Here is a 20673-nt window from a genome sequence, read left to right as displayed (position 1 = left end):
ATTTGCACAAAGGTAAATTATTTCTGTAAAAAAAAAACAAAACTGAAAATTCTTGCAAAATAATCAAGGAGCTCCCAGAGTCAATTAAAACTTTAACAAGTTAATAGCCTCCAATAGTTTGATATTTTTCTACAATCCTTTCAATAAAGCCCTCTGAAATTTTTGAAACACTGTTTGGTTTTAATTTCAAACAAAACCAAAAAATGTACAGCATTCTTTGGGTCAGCATATTCACCGATGAAATAACCTGAAAATTAAGTAAATACTTCCCTGAAATCAACAGTTGTGAATTTATGAATCGGCTTATGAGTTTTTAAAACAGGTTAATAATATTCACAAAAATATGAATATCGGTCAATCCCTACTTGAGATGCGATGTATGTGTTCACAACTCAAATCATCTTAAGCAATTAAAATGAATATAAATGACATTATTCCGTTATAGCCCCTACCCACAAAATACAAAATTTAACCAAAAAAACAACGTATTGTGTTTTCATTGATAAAAATGAGGTGCAATAATATAATACTCGAAAAATACATACAGTAAAGACCTAATAAATGGAATACGCGCTTAAAAATATGTGTGTGTTGGCCACTTGCAGCTGACACAGATATACTCTACTAGAATGTCATATTTTGGCTTCTCACTGAGGCAGAATCGTTCCTAGTTGTTTTCCGCAAGGAATAAAGACTCATTACTGTTTTGTTATGTTAATATGTTTTGCGGCACCATTTGTGTTTAGATATATGTTCCTAAAACAATGACGCCGCCACAGATGCTAATTGTTAACCCATGTTGTGCTATTGGTGTTTTCCATCCTTTGTCAGCATTTAGCTAGTGGAGGCTATTGTTTTATGTTAAGTTTGATAGGAATAATAATACTTATATCATGAAGGAGAAAAATGGTCCTCAACCTCAAGAGAGGTTAAAACGTAAAATTGATAATTTCACAAAATTCACTTACAGACCGTTTTTGTTTTGTTTAGTTTTCTGGACCACCAATAAACTCTCAAAGGATGTCATCTTTTGAGCATTTATTTCATCCGCTATCATGACTGAAATGTGCATATAGTCGACGGCCGGGTGGATGTCATCATAAATCGCTCGCCGTAACAAGAAGATAACAAACGGGGCTGCGGCTTCGTGAATATAATTGGCATTCGTGGCGAGTTAGTCTTCTTTTACCATTGCGGCGGTGACACATTGTCCACTTTCATCAACAGACAAGCAAGATTTGTATTTTACACGTCTTGTATTTGTTAAGTCGCAAGGATTACCTAAATAAACACGAATTCCTTTGTGTGCCGCGCAGACTGGGGATGTTGATGCACGTCGAGATCTATACTTGGTCGATAAAACACGCCGCTGATAATCCCGGTGTGATAAACTTCCCGGCGCGGAATGCTGTGAGCTTGCTCTCATAATCATAAAACCCCATCGAAAGTTGCCGGTGATTTCCCGCTTCCACGGTCTTACAACGGACAAGGACAGAGGTGATTTTCAAGTCACGCTTGGGCTCCCAAGTTCTTGACACTCGAAACCGCTGCTTCTCAAGCTTTTTTTTCCTGTGATCCACTGCCTGTGAAATATTTTTTTAGCCAAGTACCCCATAAACGGCGTAAAGCACATTTGGTTAAGGGGAAAAAAAGACCTAAAACAGAGTGCTGTGCCAGCTTCTACTGATTACATTTTGTGATTCCAAATGTTTCGTGGTCTCTCTTGAACTATTTGGACACAAGAAGATAAAGAGAAACATCATTAACTTAATTGTAAATATAGATGTGTGCACATACAAATTCTTATTATATTCTCATTATTAAAATCTTATTTTGTTAGTAATTAATGAACGAGTTAACTCATTCACTGCTGTTGACCGCTATAGACGCTCAGGTAACGAGCAATCATGGCTCACTTGTTGGTCATGTGATGTTCTCAAGCTGAGCTGTGATTGGCCACATGCGTTGTCATTTTTAGTCAACAGCAAGTAGGCAAAATGTCTTCTTAAGAAGTATTCATTGACGCTGTAAAAAATAATTAGCAGTTGTTGAAAGATGATTTGTATTGCTTTTTTTCTTTTGTTAATGTTAAAAAGGATACGGGTATACTTATACAGTTTTACAGATAATAATCTTATTTAGTTCGGGTCATATTCTGATTTGGGGATGAGTAGGCTATTCAGTTTCATTATCCTAAAAACCCAAGAAATATCAAAATCTTTTTTTTTTTTTTGTTTGTTTTATGAACTTAGAATATATTCTATTGAAAAAAAGATACATTTTTAAAATATTGGAAATGACTTTTGAAAGGATTCTGCTTTTAATATCTTACTTACTTCCAGCGGTACATTGTTTGTGAACCACTTCTTTAGATTTTTTTTTCTCGCGCTCTCTCTTTCATGCAGGAGAGGGCGCAATTTATTTTAAAAATGTATATATATATTTTTTATTGCTCCCGATAATGCAATTTACTGTGATTGTTTTTTCGATGCTCATATAAATCACATGTAAAGCCTGCCGACCGACATAAATCACACCTTTCTTTCCGAAATTCCCTTCTACTATATTGCAGTGTTTGTGAATTTGATTAATGGTTTATCCCTATGGTGCTGTAATGAGAGGTGTAATGTGTAAAGGGAGGAGAGGGTGAGAAAAAGATGACAGGTTTAAACAAAACTGAGAAGCCTTTGGTCACAGAAAGATGGAGCAATGTGGAAGGAGTTGAAGGGGGGCCGGAGCTTGGAAAATGGTGAAAGTCCTTTTTCCTTTTTGTTGTTTAGCCATCTATTTGAAATGGATGTTTGAGTGCAGCTTTCAAGTTTTGCAAGTCAGACCCTGTTCCCAAAACCTCATTACAGACAAAAATGCCTTTTTTTTTTTTCAATAACATGTAAAGTGTGGCCCTCGGGGAAAACAAAACTTGAATTCAAAGGTTCCGGCGAACCGTATACAGTGTGAAAGTTGCACATTTGGATGACAAGATCTGGACGCTGTAACTTTGTTTGTGGAAATGAAAGATAGGAGCTAAGTGATGTTTAGCAATCGCAATTAGCATTAGCATGTCATTTCAGGTCAAACACTAGCTTTCATTTAGATGTTCATTACCAGTGTAATAATCTCTTCAAAGTCACTTGAAAAAGGACCTGCATGTTAGCTACTATGAGGTCAATAACTTCCAGTTCTTCTTCTTGGATTAGACTAAGCATGTTTCGTGCTTGACTACTCTCACTGGTTACATTTTTGAACACCTAAAATCTGCCATTTGGACATGAGCTGCTGGACCAAGCCAAGCAATGGAACTGCACGTCAAGATGGTCTTTTCATACATGGTTTTATCCCGTTGTACTGCTTTAATATGCCTTTTCCACTTTGCAATGATTTAACATTATCTCTGTCAGTGTTTCTTTTTTAATGATTAGAAATGGTCCCACACTGGTGATATCCCCTTTTTGGGGTGAGTCTTTTTCCCTTGAAACCACTGCAATATTGCGCACAGCTACAAGAAAGATCCCTTTGGAAAACGGCGGTGCTAACATGGCTTTGAGGTGGATATTTTTTCGCAAAGTGGTGCAAGCAATGTAATCTTTAACTTATTTACTGCCAGCCCAGTTAAAATGGACCTTTGATGTATTTAGCTATCAATGTGGAAGACTAATTTAAAAACAAGGTATTAAGTGCAGAACTACTTTTTTCGGCTACATGACAAAACAGGTTTTAGTTTGGAGGGACATCCTTATGTTCCATATGTTTGTTCTTTCATTGAGTCTAGTTTACAGCGAGAATGGCAAGGCATCTTTTAAACTGCCCGCGACAGCATTGTTTCATAATTGCATCCGTAATTTATCAGACGCACTGCCTGCATTTATTTTTAGCTTATCTGATCCACTCAGCTGGAAATTGTTCAGCAGCTCTTTTTTCCCACCTCCCATCATCCCTTATGAATGCTTGTGTGTGAGCCCAGCTACAATAGACACAACAAGCCACCAGGCGCCTTGCAATGTGGCGAATTCATCCTGTTGCTTTGTGGGAGGGATGGAAGCACGAGAGAATTTTCCACAGAGCGCAGAGCCCCATTTCAAGCTTTCTCTGCCTTTAGACACCCACGTCGTCATCTAAAAAGAGCCGCCATTATCATATTCTCTTAAGTGTGTAATTAGACTATCCCCAAGCAGGCTTTGTACTATTGTACACATATCTGCTCGCCACACACGCTTATCTCGACGAGAGCGCCGCCATACCGCCCGATGCATTGCGGCATTTAATCTTTTGCGTTCGAGTTTTTGACAACAGCCCAATTAAATCGGTTTTTCTGCGAGCGCGTTACCTCCTGCAAGTGTCAAAAGCTTAATTGCTTCAGCGGCGGGTCAGGAACGAAGCAAGGCGGCGAGTACTCTACGTGGTTACCGCAGCACTAAATGTTGTGAGGTCTCCACTTATGTTTAGCGCTTACTTGACAGGTTGTTTCGAAGCGTAAAACTTTTAATAATTCACCTTCAATCTTGTCCAGATACGTTGCCTTAGAGATGAGAGTCAAAGCTCAAAATCGCACTTCTGTCCTCTTTCACTCCCCTCAGCACTGCGCAGCCCGTGTGAAATGTAATTAGTAGAAAGAGAGTGAGTTATTTTGGGGGTCTCTTGAAAAAGCTTTCATCCATCCATCTGTCTTCTATCACTTATCCTCTACCTCAGTGGTTCTCAACCAGTCATGTCCCCCTGAAGTTACTTCAAGTACCCCCAGGGGCACCCATACCCCCATTTGAGAACCACTGCTCTACACGGTCCTTAGTTGTGTCCCAGTTAGGGTCGCCAATGAACCTTGTTCGTGAACTCTATTCTGGGGGGGTAAAAAAAAAAAAAAAAACACGAACTGTAAAACGAAGCCTGTAACAAGTAATAACATGAGGAATACACTGCTCAAATTCAGCAAAATTAGCTACCAATAGAACAAAATAATTTGATTCGGCAAGATTCCCTAAAGCAATGAAACATAGCTAGCCTCAAAACCTTCACTGATGTATTCATTCTGGAATCTTTAAGTGCCTCAAAACAAACAGGATGTGAGCCAGAATAACTCCAAAATGAAGAGGAATTGTCTCAAAACTCCCCACATGCGTATTAAAACTAATTCATAACATGAAAATATTGTGTTCTCGTTGTAGCATATCAATTGTTTTTATTTTAAGTTTTCTCACTGGGAGTCATTATTCAAAGAGCAGACTTTGAATTCAATCTGCAATCCCAAGTGCCTCAAAATAAGCAGCAAGTGCCCTAAGATGAACAGGAAATGCCACATAATACGCAGGAAGTGTCAAAAAATAAGCAGGGATTGCCCCAAAAATGAACAGGAAGTGCATCAAAAAGAACACGTAGCGCCCTCCAAATGAATAGGAAGTGCCCTATAATGAACAGGAAGTGCATCAAAAAGAACAGGAAGTGCCTCAAAAACAGCAGAAGTGACAAAATGAAAACGAAGTACCCAAAAGGAGCAGGAAGTGTGACAAAATGAGTGACGCACACTAAATTCAATAGAATGCGCAACAAAACGAACGAGATTTGCTCTGAAGTTTTTCGAAATGAACAGGAAGTGCTACAAAATCAACAGTCACCCAAAAATTGAACAGGAATTGCCTCAGACAGATAAGAAAGTGCTGGAAAGTTTTTGAGCATTGCAAAATAAAAGACCAGCGTAAAAAAAGTTTCTACTAGGTTCCACTATTTTGAGTGATTCAACCCATTCCACTATAGTTTTAATCGACAATATTCTCACTTAAACAATTTGACATGGCAAAAGTGTCATAACAATAAAAAAAAAGTAAGTTTTTAAAAAATTATGTCATGGCAGGTAAACAAAATCAGAAGATGCCTGCTTTGGCTTGCCCGTTGTTGTCTGGGTTTTTGTTGAACTTAGAACAGTTTTCAAATTGGACTTTGTTGAACAACCATTAACTGAATCCATCCATTTATCTGTTTTTCTTTAGCATTTTTCTTTTATGGGTCACAAGAGAGTACTGGATTGGTCAGCAGCCAATTGCACTGCAATTTCATCTGTAAGCGTCCAAGGCAGTTCTATAAATAGTTTTTTTGAGACATTTTATGAAGCTTTTCCTCACACTTATTTTTTAGAATGACCCCTAGTTCACGGCTTCGTCTGAGTTTCCTCTGAGACCTTTTTATTGCTTACCCAATGGACTGACAGTCATGCTTTGCGTTTTAACAACCGATATGCTTTTAACCACGCTTAAAATCCCTCTAAGTTGGCTGGTATACATTCAGCATGTTGGGTACCATCAAACCTTTGTCTTGGTGAGCTGATTTTCTCCGGTGGTTGCAGCGTTACACGGCATAAGCGTTTCCAAGTTATTAGCCGCAGTTGATGGACTTAAAGGTCTTATTTCCAATTCACCCTCCCGCTTGGTTGTGCACACGCGGTGGCCGCGAGGAGATTGCTGAAAGTATGTGTGACTCAGCCGCCTCTCAAATTACGAGGAAGGGAAAAGAATTCTCTGTTTGGGAGAGAAATGTTTCGGGAAAAAAAAAAAAAAAAAAAAAAGCGGGGGGGGTTGAAAATGAGAAAATGCTACGTGTTTGCCCAAAAGGCAGGCGGAATATTTCTGCGGGAGTCAACTGTGCAATCAATTCAGCCGCTCTGAAACTTTGCCAAAGTTGGCAAAAGGGAGAATAGACAGATGGGCAATTTTGACATTTGGGCCATTAGGCTTTTATTGACCCCCCCTCCCCTCCTTTGCGCCATCTTTGCCTCTTTCAAGCAGCATCATAGAGCCGGCCTTATCTCCTTGGCCTTTCCACTCGCCGCTTCATCTTCCCTCGTCAATAGCCGATGCGCCATCGTTGGAATTAGGCGCAACGGTGAGCCGCCTCAGTGGCAACGGCGCCGTTGAAGGGATTGATCTGCAAATGCTAACTGCAGCATCGCTTAGCTCCTTCGTCCATTTTTTCCCCTCCCATATTGTTCATTTTCCCCCTCTCCAGCTGTTTACCCCCCCCCTCATGCCCCCGTATGCATTTTCAAGAGTAAACAGTCTCCTCTCCCAGACAATCTTGCCGCTCTCTCTTCTCTGTTGCTTTGTGCCCCATCGCCCTCGTCTCCATCTGCTCCATCTTTATTGCTCTTCCTCCCGCCGCTATCGGCATCTTCCTCATCTCCTTCATACACAGACCCCACCCAGCAGTCCTCCTTACTCCCTCCCACCACTCTGTCTGCCAGCTATGTAGGCTACCTCCATGGAGACCTGAATGCTGCTTCTTTCTGTTTTATTTTTTTTTAATTCACACTCACCTAACCTCTCCTTCTCTTTCCTCACACTGCATTTTTTTTTTGTCCTCGAATGCCCCCGACCTCTCACCTATCCCTTTTGCAGAATCACTCCTCCCCAGACTGCCTCTGCAGTCACACAGCGTAGCGTGGCTATTTGCCAATCAGGACACATCTCGCCGACAGATGCCTGAGATCAGGTGGAGGCAGAGGCTGCACGGCTCCTCTTTGCGAAAGTGGACGCTAGTGTGCCCCGCCTCCCTAATAAGATCTTGATGACTTGTGACTCAGGTTGTTTTACGCTTTTATCCTATGTGGATAATATAATGGAGTTCAAATAAAAGTTTGGAATGAAATAAGACTGACAAGCTGCTGAATGAATCACTGGTTCAACAGAAAAGAGAGCCTCATCCAACAAACGGCAGAAAACCACTGGTGGAATCCAGTTTAACATTTTGTATGTTACACTAGTCATTAGCTTAACATGGTTATGCTAATACAAACGTTGCTAATGCAAACGTTTGCTCTGTGGTAACTTAGTTTATTTTTTTAGCCCTTATGCTACACGTTAATATTAACATGCGATGTCTAAGCCAGTGGTCCCGGTACCGGTCCGTGGATCACCTGGTACCGGGGCGCGTGGTCTGCAACCGAAATAATGTTTTGGAACTGATTTCGTTTAACAGTTCATTCATTTGTGCATTGTTTGGCTCGATCTTTGTTTTTTGGCGCCGCCTCTGGCCGCTGTTGGTATTACATTTTTTAGTGAGAAGGATGCTGTGGTTTTGAGAGCAGTCAGTCAGTGACGTTGTTTTGTCTCCGTGAAATCTGGCCCACGACTGTCTGTAAATTATACTTTCTTTATAAGAATGATAAAATGGCCAAAATTAGTTTGTTTCTTGCTCCAACAACTTGTGACTGTGGATAACACGCTAGCCAATATTAGTTCTTATCTCGTTATATAACGCTTCCCTGTATGTGTTTAGCTCGTTCGTTTTTTCGTTTGTGCCAGGTATTTCAAGGTTAAAAAAAGTTTTATGCGTAGTAGGGTGGGCATGAGGGAGCGTGTGATATTCAATCAAGGCTATGTTATAAAACTTTGTCCACAAGGCGGTGCACCAAGTTTGATGATGTCAAGTCAAATAAATCATGTTTTTCACTGCTTTCGTCTTTTTGTTTGTTGTCCAGATACTTTCACTCTGAGACTCTATTGTGTTGATTTGTGGGAATTTATGTGCCTTCCCTCCTGCAGGTGGGTTCAGATTGCGTGTCCGCGGCTGTCCATCGATTGGGGTTCGGCCTTCTCCAAGCCGCTTCTGTCTCCCTATGAGGTAAATGACCCACTCACTCTTGCCGTCCACTTGTCCAGGCCGCCGCCCGCCTGCGGCTCTTTAAACGCCCACACAGGTGGCGCAACGCCACTGACTGATGCCTAGTTGTGCCGTTATAGCGACCACATTGTTAAGGGTGTCAAAAGTGTTTTTAAACGGTGGTGAGTGTGTTCAGGGAGGCTTGGCGCCTAGCGGCGGAGCAGCTCCCCCTACAGGTTGCCTGATGGCACAGCTGCCACCCCTCCTTAACAGATTCATTACAAAGCCTGCTGCTGCTGTAATACCGAAGCAACCCCCCCAAAAAAATAAAACAGAAAGGTGGATGGTCATGGCATTGTCTTCTGTGCTCATGGTTTGATCATGTGAGATGTTAATTATTATATCGACATCCCTCTGAAATGTCTCTCACCGCATTGAATAGGAACTACAGTACTTATTGTTTTGTCTACAATTATACATAGCAGTATTTTTCAAGCTTATATATTTTAATATTTGCATTCCTTTTATTTTGAGCTACGCCCGCGTAAGGAAGGCATCGCCACACGGTCTCTCGCCAGTGAGTGCTTTTACATGTGCTGTGGCATTTAGAGAGAAGATGACAGCGGCGGGAGGGTAAGGAGCCAAGAGGGCGGAGTGAGCCGGGGAAAGAGGGGCTGGTGGGGCGGGGGCACTTATTTTCAGGGCCTCTCATGTTATATTTATAGTCAATAAGACGCACTCGGCACTCTTGTCGGAGTGGGGATTAGCAGCTCAAGCTAGCATGCGCAGAGAGGAGGGGAGAGGATGGGGAGGCGGCGTGCCAAAATAAGGACAGAAAAGAAGAGAGTGGAGCAAAAACATGAGATGGTGAAAAATTCATCCCTTTCGTTTCTTCCCGTCACACAATTGTAACTGATTTGAGTATGTTTAGATTCATTGTCATGTTAAGTAGAAAACTGACCTTGCTGTCATTCCAATCAATCAATTTTCTGCTTTGACATGAAAATGACATGATAGAGAGAAGACCTTCGCCGAGGCCAAACAAACATCATTTAGCTGAAGGCAAAATTGTTCACCTTCATGGTGTCACTGTCTGATGACAAATCAGGTTTCAGGATCTGTACTAAACTTTGACAGTGTAAAATGACTATAAAGGCTCATTCTATAGACACCATTTCTATGATATTACATTTTATTTTTTATTTTTTTAACTTTTTTTGCTAAATCATTTAATGCTCCAATTCAATTCTTTGTGTTGCTCCTTCTGGTGTTCCTGCCTCGGCCACTAAGAAACAGTACGGTATATTACTGTACAGCAGACACAAACAAATAAGAATAAGTACTCCAAAGCAATCACAGACCAAAGCAAAACCAAAATGTCCCTGGGACCTAATTTTACAAACTCATTTTTTGGCAGTGAAAGAATTAAAAACAAAATCCCTGATAAACAGTTACAAATTTTACGATCACAAGGTTTCTTGGTTTTCCTTACATGTGCTCAAGTACAGCGCAACAAAATTTCACCTAACAAAGACGATGACCAACAAAGTGGGACAGGGCGGAAAGACATGTCAGTCTTGCTAAGAAGCACCCCGAGAGTTTAGATCGAGGAGTAAGAAAAAAATTCCAGAAAAAGACTCGGGCCATGTCCCCAACAGGGGCCATAGTACAAGCCTGGAAAAAACCTGGCACATGCTACATGGACATGACCACAAATGTGGGGGATGGATGAGGGGACTGCAGATCACGTCACATAAGTGTCCTTCAGCTGATTCACCAAGCATATTATCTCGATACCATGGAGACAAATGTCCATATTAGTACAGGCCACTTAGTGGGACGGGTTGAGGGAAATTGTTGTGTCTAGCAGGATCTCTCTTCCAGGTAAAAGTCCAGATAACAGATGTTTTGGGAACAGGGCGCCAAACATTGTGGTCAACTTTGAGTAATAACAATTGATGAGACACGATTTGGTGTGACCAGATCTCACAAAACCTCTCATCCCTACTCACGAGTAGGAGCACACATGAGAAGAGAATGTCTGTTATATAACTGTCACACTTGCTTATAGCATACGAATACAAAAGTTATACAAAGATAACACGAATGCAGGGTTGATTAATGTAAATGTTTGATTGAAATAACTGTTTGTAAAGCCTTTCCCCCCTTCACTGTAAAAACGCCGCTATTTTATATTACAGATTTTTCAAAAATCTCGTCTCGTCTTGTTCCAGTGGACTCAATCTCTTGACGCATCTTGTCTCATAGGATTTGTGTCTTGCCCCATCCCTATACGTAATACTTAATAATAAGTGAAATTATATTTTAGTTAACTTCCTTTTTTTCTGGCCAATAAAGTGTCTTCAATAAAAAAAAATTAAAAAAAATGAGCACACTTCTCCTCCAACAGCCACTGACAACATTTTGACAATTTCACCTGTTCCAAGCTGGCTATTTTGACACCTGTCTTGTCTGTAGTGTCAATCTCTCTGCTTACCGGCACATAAAAGCACTCTCCAAAATTCACTTTTGCTGGAGAGATACTTTAAAAATCCCCAAACTCTTGATCTCTCATTGATATTTCCTTTCTCCATCCTCCCCTCAGGCAGCCGTGGCCCTCCAGGAGACGGCCTGGAAGGAGGTGTACCCCATGGACTTTTATTCCAATCAGAGCCTGGGGCCGTGGACCCCCAACCACCCGGCCAACCAGCCGGCTCGGCCCCCTCGCGCACGAGCCCAGGTGATGCGGAGCGCAGCCTGCTTTCGTTTAACTGTGCCCACAGTGACACCTAGTGGCACTTTTATTTCATGCGCTGCACAAATCTCCTCATTTGTATGAAAAAAAAACCCTCCTCCTTGATTTCATGCCATTTATTATTTTAGGTTCGCTCTCCAGCTGCTTCCCCGCAGAACGCCAACAAGCAGTGTACCCAGACGCCGTGCGCCCCCTGCAGCTGTCAAGGGGAATGACAAAGTGACACTTCTAAAGACCCAAATGGAAGAAAGTGGGTATGCACTTTAAGCCAAGCTGCCAGAAAGAATCTTTCACTTTCACAGAAAACCACATTGTACTCCTCCGCACATTCAGCACACATGTGCGCACACTTGAGATAATAGCTCATACATGTTCATGAGGCGCATTTCCTTGGAGGATCTTGTTGGGTTTTTTGCGTTTATACGCCGCAAATGTGACGGAAAAGCGCCGCCGGGGACCGCGCAGGGAAATGAAAGCGAGACAATGACCAGAAGCGTCGTCGCGCGGCGGACTTCGGTCGGATGTTTGACCTTGATTTAAACGGCGACACGCCATTTGCGTCACACGCAAGGGATCCACTTCATGGGTTGCGGTATTATTTAACACGGCGAGATCTCTCTGACAAAGAGAAGCGTCATGCCAGCACTAATTCTTACTTTCGTGGCCATTTACAACACAATAAATGGAAAAAAAAAAAATCAATGATTTCTCTTTTGTTTTTTTTTCCCTTTGGCGGCATGTTTTTTTTTTTTTCTCTCACCAGAGAGAATATCCGCCAGTCACGACTGCTCTCCGTTCTCATCATTTATTGATGGAGGATTCTGCCAATAAATAAATAAATATATTGGAAAAACACACATTTTGCTGCAGGAAAAAGCGGACTGTCCTCCACACAACCTGAGAACTGCTTCCCCCCCCCCCACCCCCCACCCCACCCCCTCGTGGGTGGAGCTTAGGTATTAATGCCCAAAAAATTTCAAACACTTTTTACCATCGCGGCGTCTCCTTGGCAACACGTTTACCTCCTCGTCATGTGTCTCACGTTGAGGCGATGGGTGGGTGCACAGCATCAAGAAAGAAATAATCAGCACTGCCAAGATCTCAAATGTTTATTTTCAACTTTTTTTTTTTTTTTGCTTCAGTGGGCAGCGGAAACGCTTAATGTTTTCAATCCCAAAAATGGAAGTGCAGCTCTATTAATTTCATCTGCTACTCTGGAGGGAACCTCAAAAAGGGGATTTCTCCAAAGAAAATGTTTGTTTTAAAATCCAAAACATGACCGACTTTGATAGCAATATAGTTTATTGCGACTGTTCAACATGCGTGAACAGTAAAGGCCTAAAACTTACGATATTAAGATATCCTAAAATCATTTACCACTCTTATATAGAGCTTCACCAATAAGGAAAGTGCCAACATTTTTTATAATCTCGATTATAGCATTTTTAACAACTATTTTTTCTGAAAAGAGAGTAAAATTGTGGAATTAATAAGATATATTTAAATAAATATATTTTGTTATTTAAGAAATGTTGTGATGTTTTTTCTTTTATTCTTTGGCATGATTTGTTTTAAGGGTAAATTTTCTGAATCTAGTTTCCAAGTCTAATTCCCGCTTTTTTTGTTTTAAGAATTCTCAGCTTTTCTACTTCAATGTCTTATCGGCTTGGGGTTCCAAATTCTGCGTCTCACGTGGCAAGTATTTAACTTGACAATAGAGAAAATATGCCTTTTTATTGGGGGGATAGTTGTGTTGTATGACTTTCTTTTCTTTCTTATTTTTCTTTTTTTTTTTATGCCGCTCGACTACCATAAAAAGATGCCCCCAGGTCAAAGTTGACTATTAACTAGATAAAACCAAACCGCGGTCAAATATTTTTTTGTCAAAGATCTTCAGCTCAAATTGCCAAGTGAGCTGTGTTAAACTGCATTACCAAGTGTGACCACTAGATGGTAGTCTTCGCATAGCTGATTTGCAACTAGGTGAGTCAGGAATGGCCTTGTTGTCAGGCACAATCATCCTACCTATTTTTGATACTTGCTTCCTATTAATGTTTGTCATTTTAATGAATTAAAATGTATCCAAATGTATTGGATGTGTTCAGCAGAAGTTAAGAAAGTGTTTTCTTTCATTTTTCTGTCTTGATTACATTCAGAGGGACTCACTCATGCATGCGAAATGTCGAGATACTTTGTAGGTGGGTGACAAAGCGCAGTGGGAGAAAATATAAGAAGGAGAAGAATCGATGTCGTGCTGCCCAAGGAGGCTCTTTGTGTTTGTTGTGACAATCAATCTGGTGCGGCTGTAATGCACATTTTTGTTAGGCGTTCGTGAGCTGCATAGCATACTTGACACTTGTGTTATTACTTATGCTGTTCGAAACGAGTAATACATTTTCACGGCAATATAAAAATTTGTCGTTTTCATTTTCAATACTGACACTTGAGCCAGTTAAAAGTGATACGTATAATTTGTTTACACCTTATACAGTACTTAAGTATTGTTATTGGTAATATGTATTTGATCTGAAAGTCAAACGCTACATTAACGATCAAGCTAAATGCTAAAAAGTCATGCATTGAATGTCATGAAAACATGAAATTGGCATTTTTTCCCCAAGCGCAACCTTGAACTGAATCATTCTACATCGAACAGGAACATTTTCTATTCAGATGCTAAATGCTCAGCTGGTCATCAGCTTAATAGAAGCATGTCTTAATAAGTAATTTAAATTATTCTAACGTTTAAAAAATAAAACATCTGATTACTCGTCAAACACTACCACCAGGGGTCAATGTTTCCCACATGTTTGCATGACCAAAGCCTCTTATTTTCTCACCCTGATATATTATTTACAGTGTGAAATGGCGTTGGGTTTCTCACCTGATTCCTGATATTTACAATGCTAGCTGTCAATAGTGAGACCCAATCGGAAAAATCCGATAAATAGAAATTGATTTGAAATGACCGAAAATTACATTTTGACTGCTAATTGTTTAAAATGCTCTAAACAATGTGCTTATTTTTAGGCTGAATTTTTTCATTGCTTTGCACTCAGCAAGTAAGTTAGCTATGTTGCCCTGTGTGCCAAGTTTTTACTTATTTATTTATCTTGTTTTATTATTATTTGTAAGTATGAAGCCTCGTTTCTATCCTGCTTGTTTAAAAAAAAGTGACACGATTGACCAAACATAATGAATAATCGTGACCAAAATAATCGTGATTATAATTTTGACCATGATCGTGCAGCCCTAACTGGGACAATGTAACACAATAAATGACAACGTGTGTGCTCGCGTATGTGTTTAAGGCGCCAATTTCATGAAGCTTGGGGGAAAAAAAAGTCTTTAAAGGGAAGCAAATAAGTGGTGTAAAGCGATGACTAATCCTGCGTAGGAGCTTAGCTTGTCGCTGATGCCCCCCCATCACACTCCTTGCACAGCCTAGTGTCCCCAATTTTCCTCTCTGTGACCCACTTTGACCTTTCCGATGTCTCTACAATGTTCCAAATAGAAAAATAGCCCGTATATTACATTATTTTACCGCCCCCGTGTTCAAGATGCCCTTTGTGGTGTGTTTATTGCTTTCTGTGTGCCTTGTGATCCTTCAGGAACCAGCGTGGCGCTATTATGAAAAATAACGCTGATTTAGAATAACTTCCATTAGCCGACTGAGTCATTGTTAAAAAGGCTGAAGGGGGACACAAACAACAGTAAGTGAGCGAGGAGGAAATGTGACTCATTGGTGAGTAATGGATGCTGCTGCCCACTGCAAGTATAGCTGGAGCACAGGCTCATGCTCGAGGAGTTCTTGGCTTGAAGAACTTTACGCGTCAGATCCGTTTTCTATTCTGAAGAGGACCGATTTAGATTGGAATCATTTTTACAGCGCAGAGTGATGTCGGCAAAAGTCTACATGATGTAAGACTGTGGTGGTGGGATTATTGTTTTTTTTTTTTCAGCCAAGTGCCCTCTAACAGTGGTTCTCAAATGGGGGTATTTGAAGGAACTTCAGGGGGTACTCAAGATTTTAAATCAAACAAACATGCAAAAATCCTTTAATTGTTTCGGGAAAATAAAAATTCATAGAACTTTACGTTCAATAGGTTATTCAATTTCTCCCAACCTGGCATGTGCCTCCTCTCGTTACCTGTCAAGTTAATGATTTATTTTTGTCAACACATCTCTACTATGATCCCAAAAGAGGACATTTTAAGTTGAATAGTTTTGGGGGACCAATGTTTATTTGAAGTTATTTCTTTTTGAGAACAGGTCTGACACTTCATGTTGATTGTTTTTTGGGGACAAATGTTTATTAACACACCGCTGTTCATCTCATTTTTTCTGAAGTGGATTTTAGATGGCAAATCCTGTTTGGCAAAAAACTTGGTCCAACTGAACCAGGACAAAACTGTAGTCTTCGCTCCCGAAACTAACCAAGAGAAACGTGATATTTTTTCCCGCCTGATTGAAACAATTTTTGTTGTGTGATGTGATGTCAATACTTTCCAGATGCACAATGAAAGCTGATTTTTATTTATCTTTGGTACCTAATGGGGTGTCTGGTGAGTGTTGGGCATGCTGCAGGTGCTTCCTTTCACAGATCAGAGACTTGAGCGCCACGGTCATGTCAGAAGGTTCGGCTCCACCCCAAGCCCTTGTAGATGATGGATGGATGCGCGTCTCGTAGCAACCTTCTTAAGATGACTCACCATCAACAACCAATTAAGGTCAGTTCCAGTAAAGTATGATTCATGAGGCCAACGAGTTTAGCGCCCAGGCAACACTTCTTTATAAAGTAACATACATGAACTGTGGGCACAGGTGGTTGAATAATTACAAGTTACAATGCAAGGTAAGTTCTTAGAAAAGAGTAGATCATACCTAAGGGAATCAATTACTTTGGTACTTTTATAACCTAAAGTAATGAATTTCTTATAATACCTATAGTAATCAATTAAATGTATACTTTTATCACCTAAAGTAATCAATTACTGCGGCGCTTGAATACCTACTGCCTAACAATTACTTTGGTACTTTTAGTAACTAAAGTAAGGACGTACTAAAATGATCAATTACTTTATTAGGTTTAAAGTCATGAATGACTTAAAACCGTCAATTACTTTTGGTATTTCTGAATCTCTATTTGATTGCTTTAGCAATTGTCTACCTAAACTAATTTATTATTGTAGTAATTTAATATCTGAGGAAATCAATTATTTTGGTACATTTAGTACTTAATGTAATGAATTACTTAAATACTTATCATACCAAAAGTAACCAATTAAATGTGTGCTTTTATTACCTAAAGTAATAGATTACTGTAGCACTTGAGCCTGCCAAATTACGTTGGTACTTTTAGTAACTGTAGTAAGGATGTATTAAAGTTATCAATTACATTAGGTATTTAGATATTAAACTAATCAGTGAATTAAAACAGTCGATTACTTTTGGTACTTTTCTGATTATTTTAGCACTTGGGTACCTAAACTAATTATTATTGTATAGTACTTTAATACCTAAGGTAATAAATTACTTTAGCATTTTAGTTACTAAAATAATAAATTACTACAGTACTTATAGTACCTAAAATAACATGTAGACTTTTACTGAGTATTTGATTCTTAATTTGACAGCCATTTTTAGAGGCTCCTTTTGCCAGACATTTGAAAAAGTTGGTGAAAAAAAATGTTTGAGTACCTGGGATTGATTATCTGGACACTTCAGAAAGATGTAAAAATATGTCTTTGTGATTGAACGAGATAATCATTCACATTATGGTACGTCACTACAATGACATGGTGAATAATGCTTTTAAAATTGTGCTTTTTTTTTCTATCTGCAAAATATTGGGATTTTTACATCTAGATGCAAAATAATGAATGAAAATAAACAAACCATAGCTACGTATTGAACATGTAAAAATGTGTTTTTTTTGCATACCTTTTGCTTACCTTTCATAGAAAAAAATATGAAGGGTTGTGGCATTTAAGAGGAGCATATTTAATGTTCCTTATTTTGTATTTTTTTTTTGCCGGCCTAGCTGCCATCATCCTCAATCTATGAATAGGCCACGCTGAATTTACTACCCAAAGACCAACCCTGAGCTGTCGCATTATCAATGAAGCAAGGTCTTGTACATGAATCTTTTATTTATTATTCATATGCACACAGTAGAACCACTCAGCTAGAGATAATAAACATTAGACAAACTGGACCTTATTTATTATGATGGAGAGTGATCAATAAGAGAGAACGAAGACAGAGAACACAACCTGAGTCGAAACTCTTGTACATTCTCCTGAGACCCATCTTCTTCATTTCTGTCTACTGTTGTGTCCATTTTGTCTCAGCAAGACAGCAAAGTTGATTGCGTCCCACCAAGACACATAAGACATTTGAAAAAGGACTCAGTAGGATCACTCTTAACGAGTCAATAGATAGAGACCAAAAACAAATGTCCACCACAATGGACACAAATGAATAGTCTCAGGTGTTTTCGAGAATCAGGTTTATAGTCGTGCATTATTAGGATTGCACTCGACTCCTGTTTGAGTCAACCTCTCTGCACACCTTTTTGATGGTTTATTAAAAAACGTTTCCATAGTCATAACTTTAGAACGTTTTGTTTGATTCATCAGTATTGACTCTGAAAAATTGCGAGGCAGACTTTTGTTACACATTGGAGATAATTTGGCAGCCAGACCCGTTGTCAGTGGTCTGTGCCACGTCCCCGCCCCCTGCTGGCAAATATAGCTGCCCGCACGTCGTCTCAATAAATAGCTTCCCCAACCCATTATAAGCTTGCTATAATAAAATCAGCAAAACCGTTTGGAATGAACCATATTAATAGATAAACCTTTTTTTTTTTCCTTCTCAGGACAATAGGTAAATGGATAAAAATATAGAAAACAAATGTTCTGGCCATAATTGATATTAGTTTTGTTGTGTTAAGGTTATAAAAGTCTTTTGTATTTAATAATCAGCGTATTACACAGTAAAACGGAATTTTATAACTGCCAAAAAGTCCTATTTATAATCACAAAATATGACCTCACTCTAATTAAAAGGAATATAGATATACTCCACTTTTCAGCGCCATCTTGTTTTTCCCCTCCTGTTCACCGTGCGTGTGTTTTTTTTGCCCCCTAGCGACCATGGCTGTAGACTGTTACCGCTGGTGCCGTTGCTACAGTAACAATCTAATGCCACGGTCGCCATGGAGACAGAGGAGAGATGCAGGGAGCGCGCCATTGGTCGCTCCGGCGGCTGACGTGGCTCCGGTCATACCGTCGCGGGGAAAAAAAAACAAAAAAACTTGACGGGCGTCCTCTCTCGGCTGAGCTCTCGCCAGGCGTCAGTAGCCATGACTGTAGACTGTTACTGTACTGGGGAGGGCTTTTAGCAGTAAGCAGTCTAGAGCCAAGGTGTTGATGCGCTGACCACAATGAAAGGAAAGATGACATTTGACTGCAGGGAGAGAAGGAAAAAAAAAATGATGAGAAGCTGACGAGCAGCTAGCTTGGCTCGAAAGCGACATCCTGGCAGCCAGACAACAACAACCACACAGTGTTGAGGGTTTGTTTGTTTTTTTTTTCTCTCATGTCGTATTGATCGGGATGCCAATAATCCATGAGTCACACACCGAGGATATGGACGTCCGGGAGCGGCGTGGCTTTGGCGGCTTATGCAAGCCCCGCTGACGTCAGCGCTCACGTCTGATGTGTTTTTGGCCACGGGCCCTTCCTCCTCTTCCTTGTCTTCGTCTTGTGTGGGGAGCAACAGCTGGGGCCGGAATATGCTTGTCAAGCCTTGTTGTTGTTGTTTTGCAAAATGGGGCAAATTGATAGAAAGAACAGGAGGGGGCTGTCCGTGGTGCTGGAGAAAGTCCAGAAGCTAGCTTCAGCTTGAGGGTATTTGACTTTCTATTTAGGATGGATTCGACCTAACAGTGTACCAAGCCCACTAATATTTGCGTGTAATCTATTATATATGTCGAGATAAATACATGTGATGGCTATTCACACAGGTGGATCAATGAATGGTGATTTTTTTTTTTTTTTTGAAGGACGATTGGATGGATAATGTACTAATGTAGTTTAGACAGATAACAGAAATGATTGATGGCTTGATGTATTACGAAGAATAAATATTGCAGATGAGTTGACGAATGGGTTTGTTTTAATGGGTTTTTGCATTGGCATTTGGGGGAAAAAAATTCCATGTAAAACCATTTTACACCATATATATATATATATATATATATATATATATATATATATATATATATATATATATATATATATATATATATATATATATATATATATGTGTGTGTGTATACTGCATGTGTTTGGAAAAAAATACTTGGAAGAAAACCATTAAAAAAGTAATATTAAAACAAAATTTTGCCAAAATAAACTCAGTTAGATTGTTTTTCAGAATAATTCTTCTCTTTTAGGAAATTGTTTTTTTTTCCATCTTATATATAATATATATATATATATATATATATATATATATATATATATATATATATATATATATATATATATATATATATATTTATCTATATATATATATATATATATATATATATATATATATATATTTATATATATAATATATATATATATATATATATATGTATATATATATATATATATATATATATATATATATATATATATATATATTTATCTATCTATATATATATATATATATATATATATATATATATATATATATATATATGTTGGGCTCAGGTAGAGAGCCTTATAAGCAATATTCAAATCTCTACTCTGAAATATATCAAGGTACTGTATCCAGTCAATCGTCTTTTATTATTATTTATTTATTATCTTAGAACGAAGAGAATATTTACGGCACTGACAAGTTTGATCAGATGTATTTAAAAAAAAAACAAGTATCATTGTATAGTTCATGTCATTGTATCTACTGTTGATATGTTTTTATACATTTTACAAATTCACTGGCCATGCTTACGTATAAAACAGTTTTTTAGGACCTCATCCACCTACGAACTCCCCAAGCATCCCACCACCCGCACTCGCCATTGCATCAGATTTACCAACCGCCTTGTTTCCAAAATTCGCAGGATTTTTGCTCTACCCTCTTTTTCCACTCAATAATAAAGCCCACCGCAGTAATCGTATATAATCTTTTCAAATGACCAGTAGGATACTTAAGAAGATTGCAGCACCAGTGTTGCTCTTACCTTGTACTTATCATTTGCTATTTGTATACATTTTGATGTAATTGTATTGAATGATGTATTTTGATGGCATCAGTTGATTATTTTGCATTTAGGACAA

At 39.2% G+C, this 20673-nt stretch overlaps 2 protein-coding genes across 4 annotated transcripts in view; both read left to right on the top strand.

The window, feature by feature from the left end:
* The window catches only part of dph1 (diphthamide biosynthesis 1), a 69928-nt gene extending 55954 nt beyond the window's left edge, over nucleotides 1-13974 (top strand). The window contains exons 10-12 of the mRNA XM_088427845.1: nucleotides 8526-8604; nucleotides 11189-11323; nucleotides 11467-13974. Of these exons, the coding sequence (XP_088283971.1) occupies nucleotides 8526-8604; nucleotides 11189-11323; nucleotides 11467-11553 (301 nt within the window). The 3' untranslated portion in view covers nucleotides 11554-13974. The remainder of the gene's footprint in view (nucleotides 1-8525; nucleotides 8605-11188; nucleotides 11324-11466) is intronic.
* A 1260-nt stretch (nucleotides 13975-15234) lies between these two features.
* The window catches only part of LOC148415637 (uncharacterized), a 68960-nt gene continuing 63521 nt past the window's right edge, over nucleotides 15235-20673 (top strand). For all 3 annotated transcript variants that reach the window (XR_015867296.1, XR_015867295.1, XM_088428377.1), the window contains exon 1: nucleotides 15235-16068. The gene's annotated coding sequence lies outside the window, so the exon portion shown is untranslated. The remainder of the gene's footprint in view (nucleotides 16069-20673) is intronic.

Source organism: Hippichthys cyanospilos, chromosome 11 (genome assembly GCF_059441005.1).
Source record: "Hippichthys cyanospilos isolate Australia breed blue-spotted pipefish chromosome 11, RoL_Hcya_1.0, whole genome shotgun sequence".
NCBI classification, from domain to species: Eukaryota; Metazoa; Chordata; class Actinopteri; order Syngnathiformes; family Syngnathidae; genus Hippichthys; species Hippichthys cyanospilos.
The sequence above is the reverse complement of the archived record's forward strand: the minus strand, read 5'-3'. Positions and strand labels throughout refer to the sequence as shown.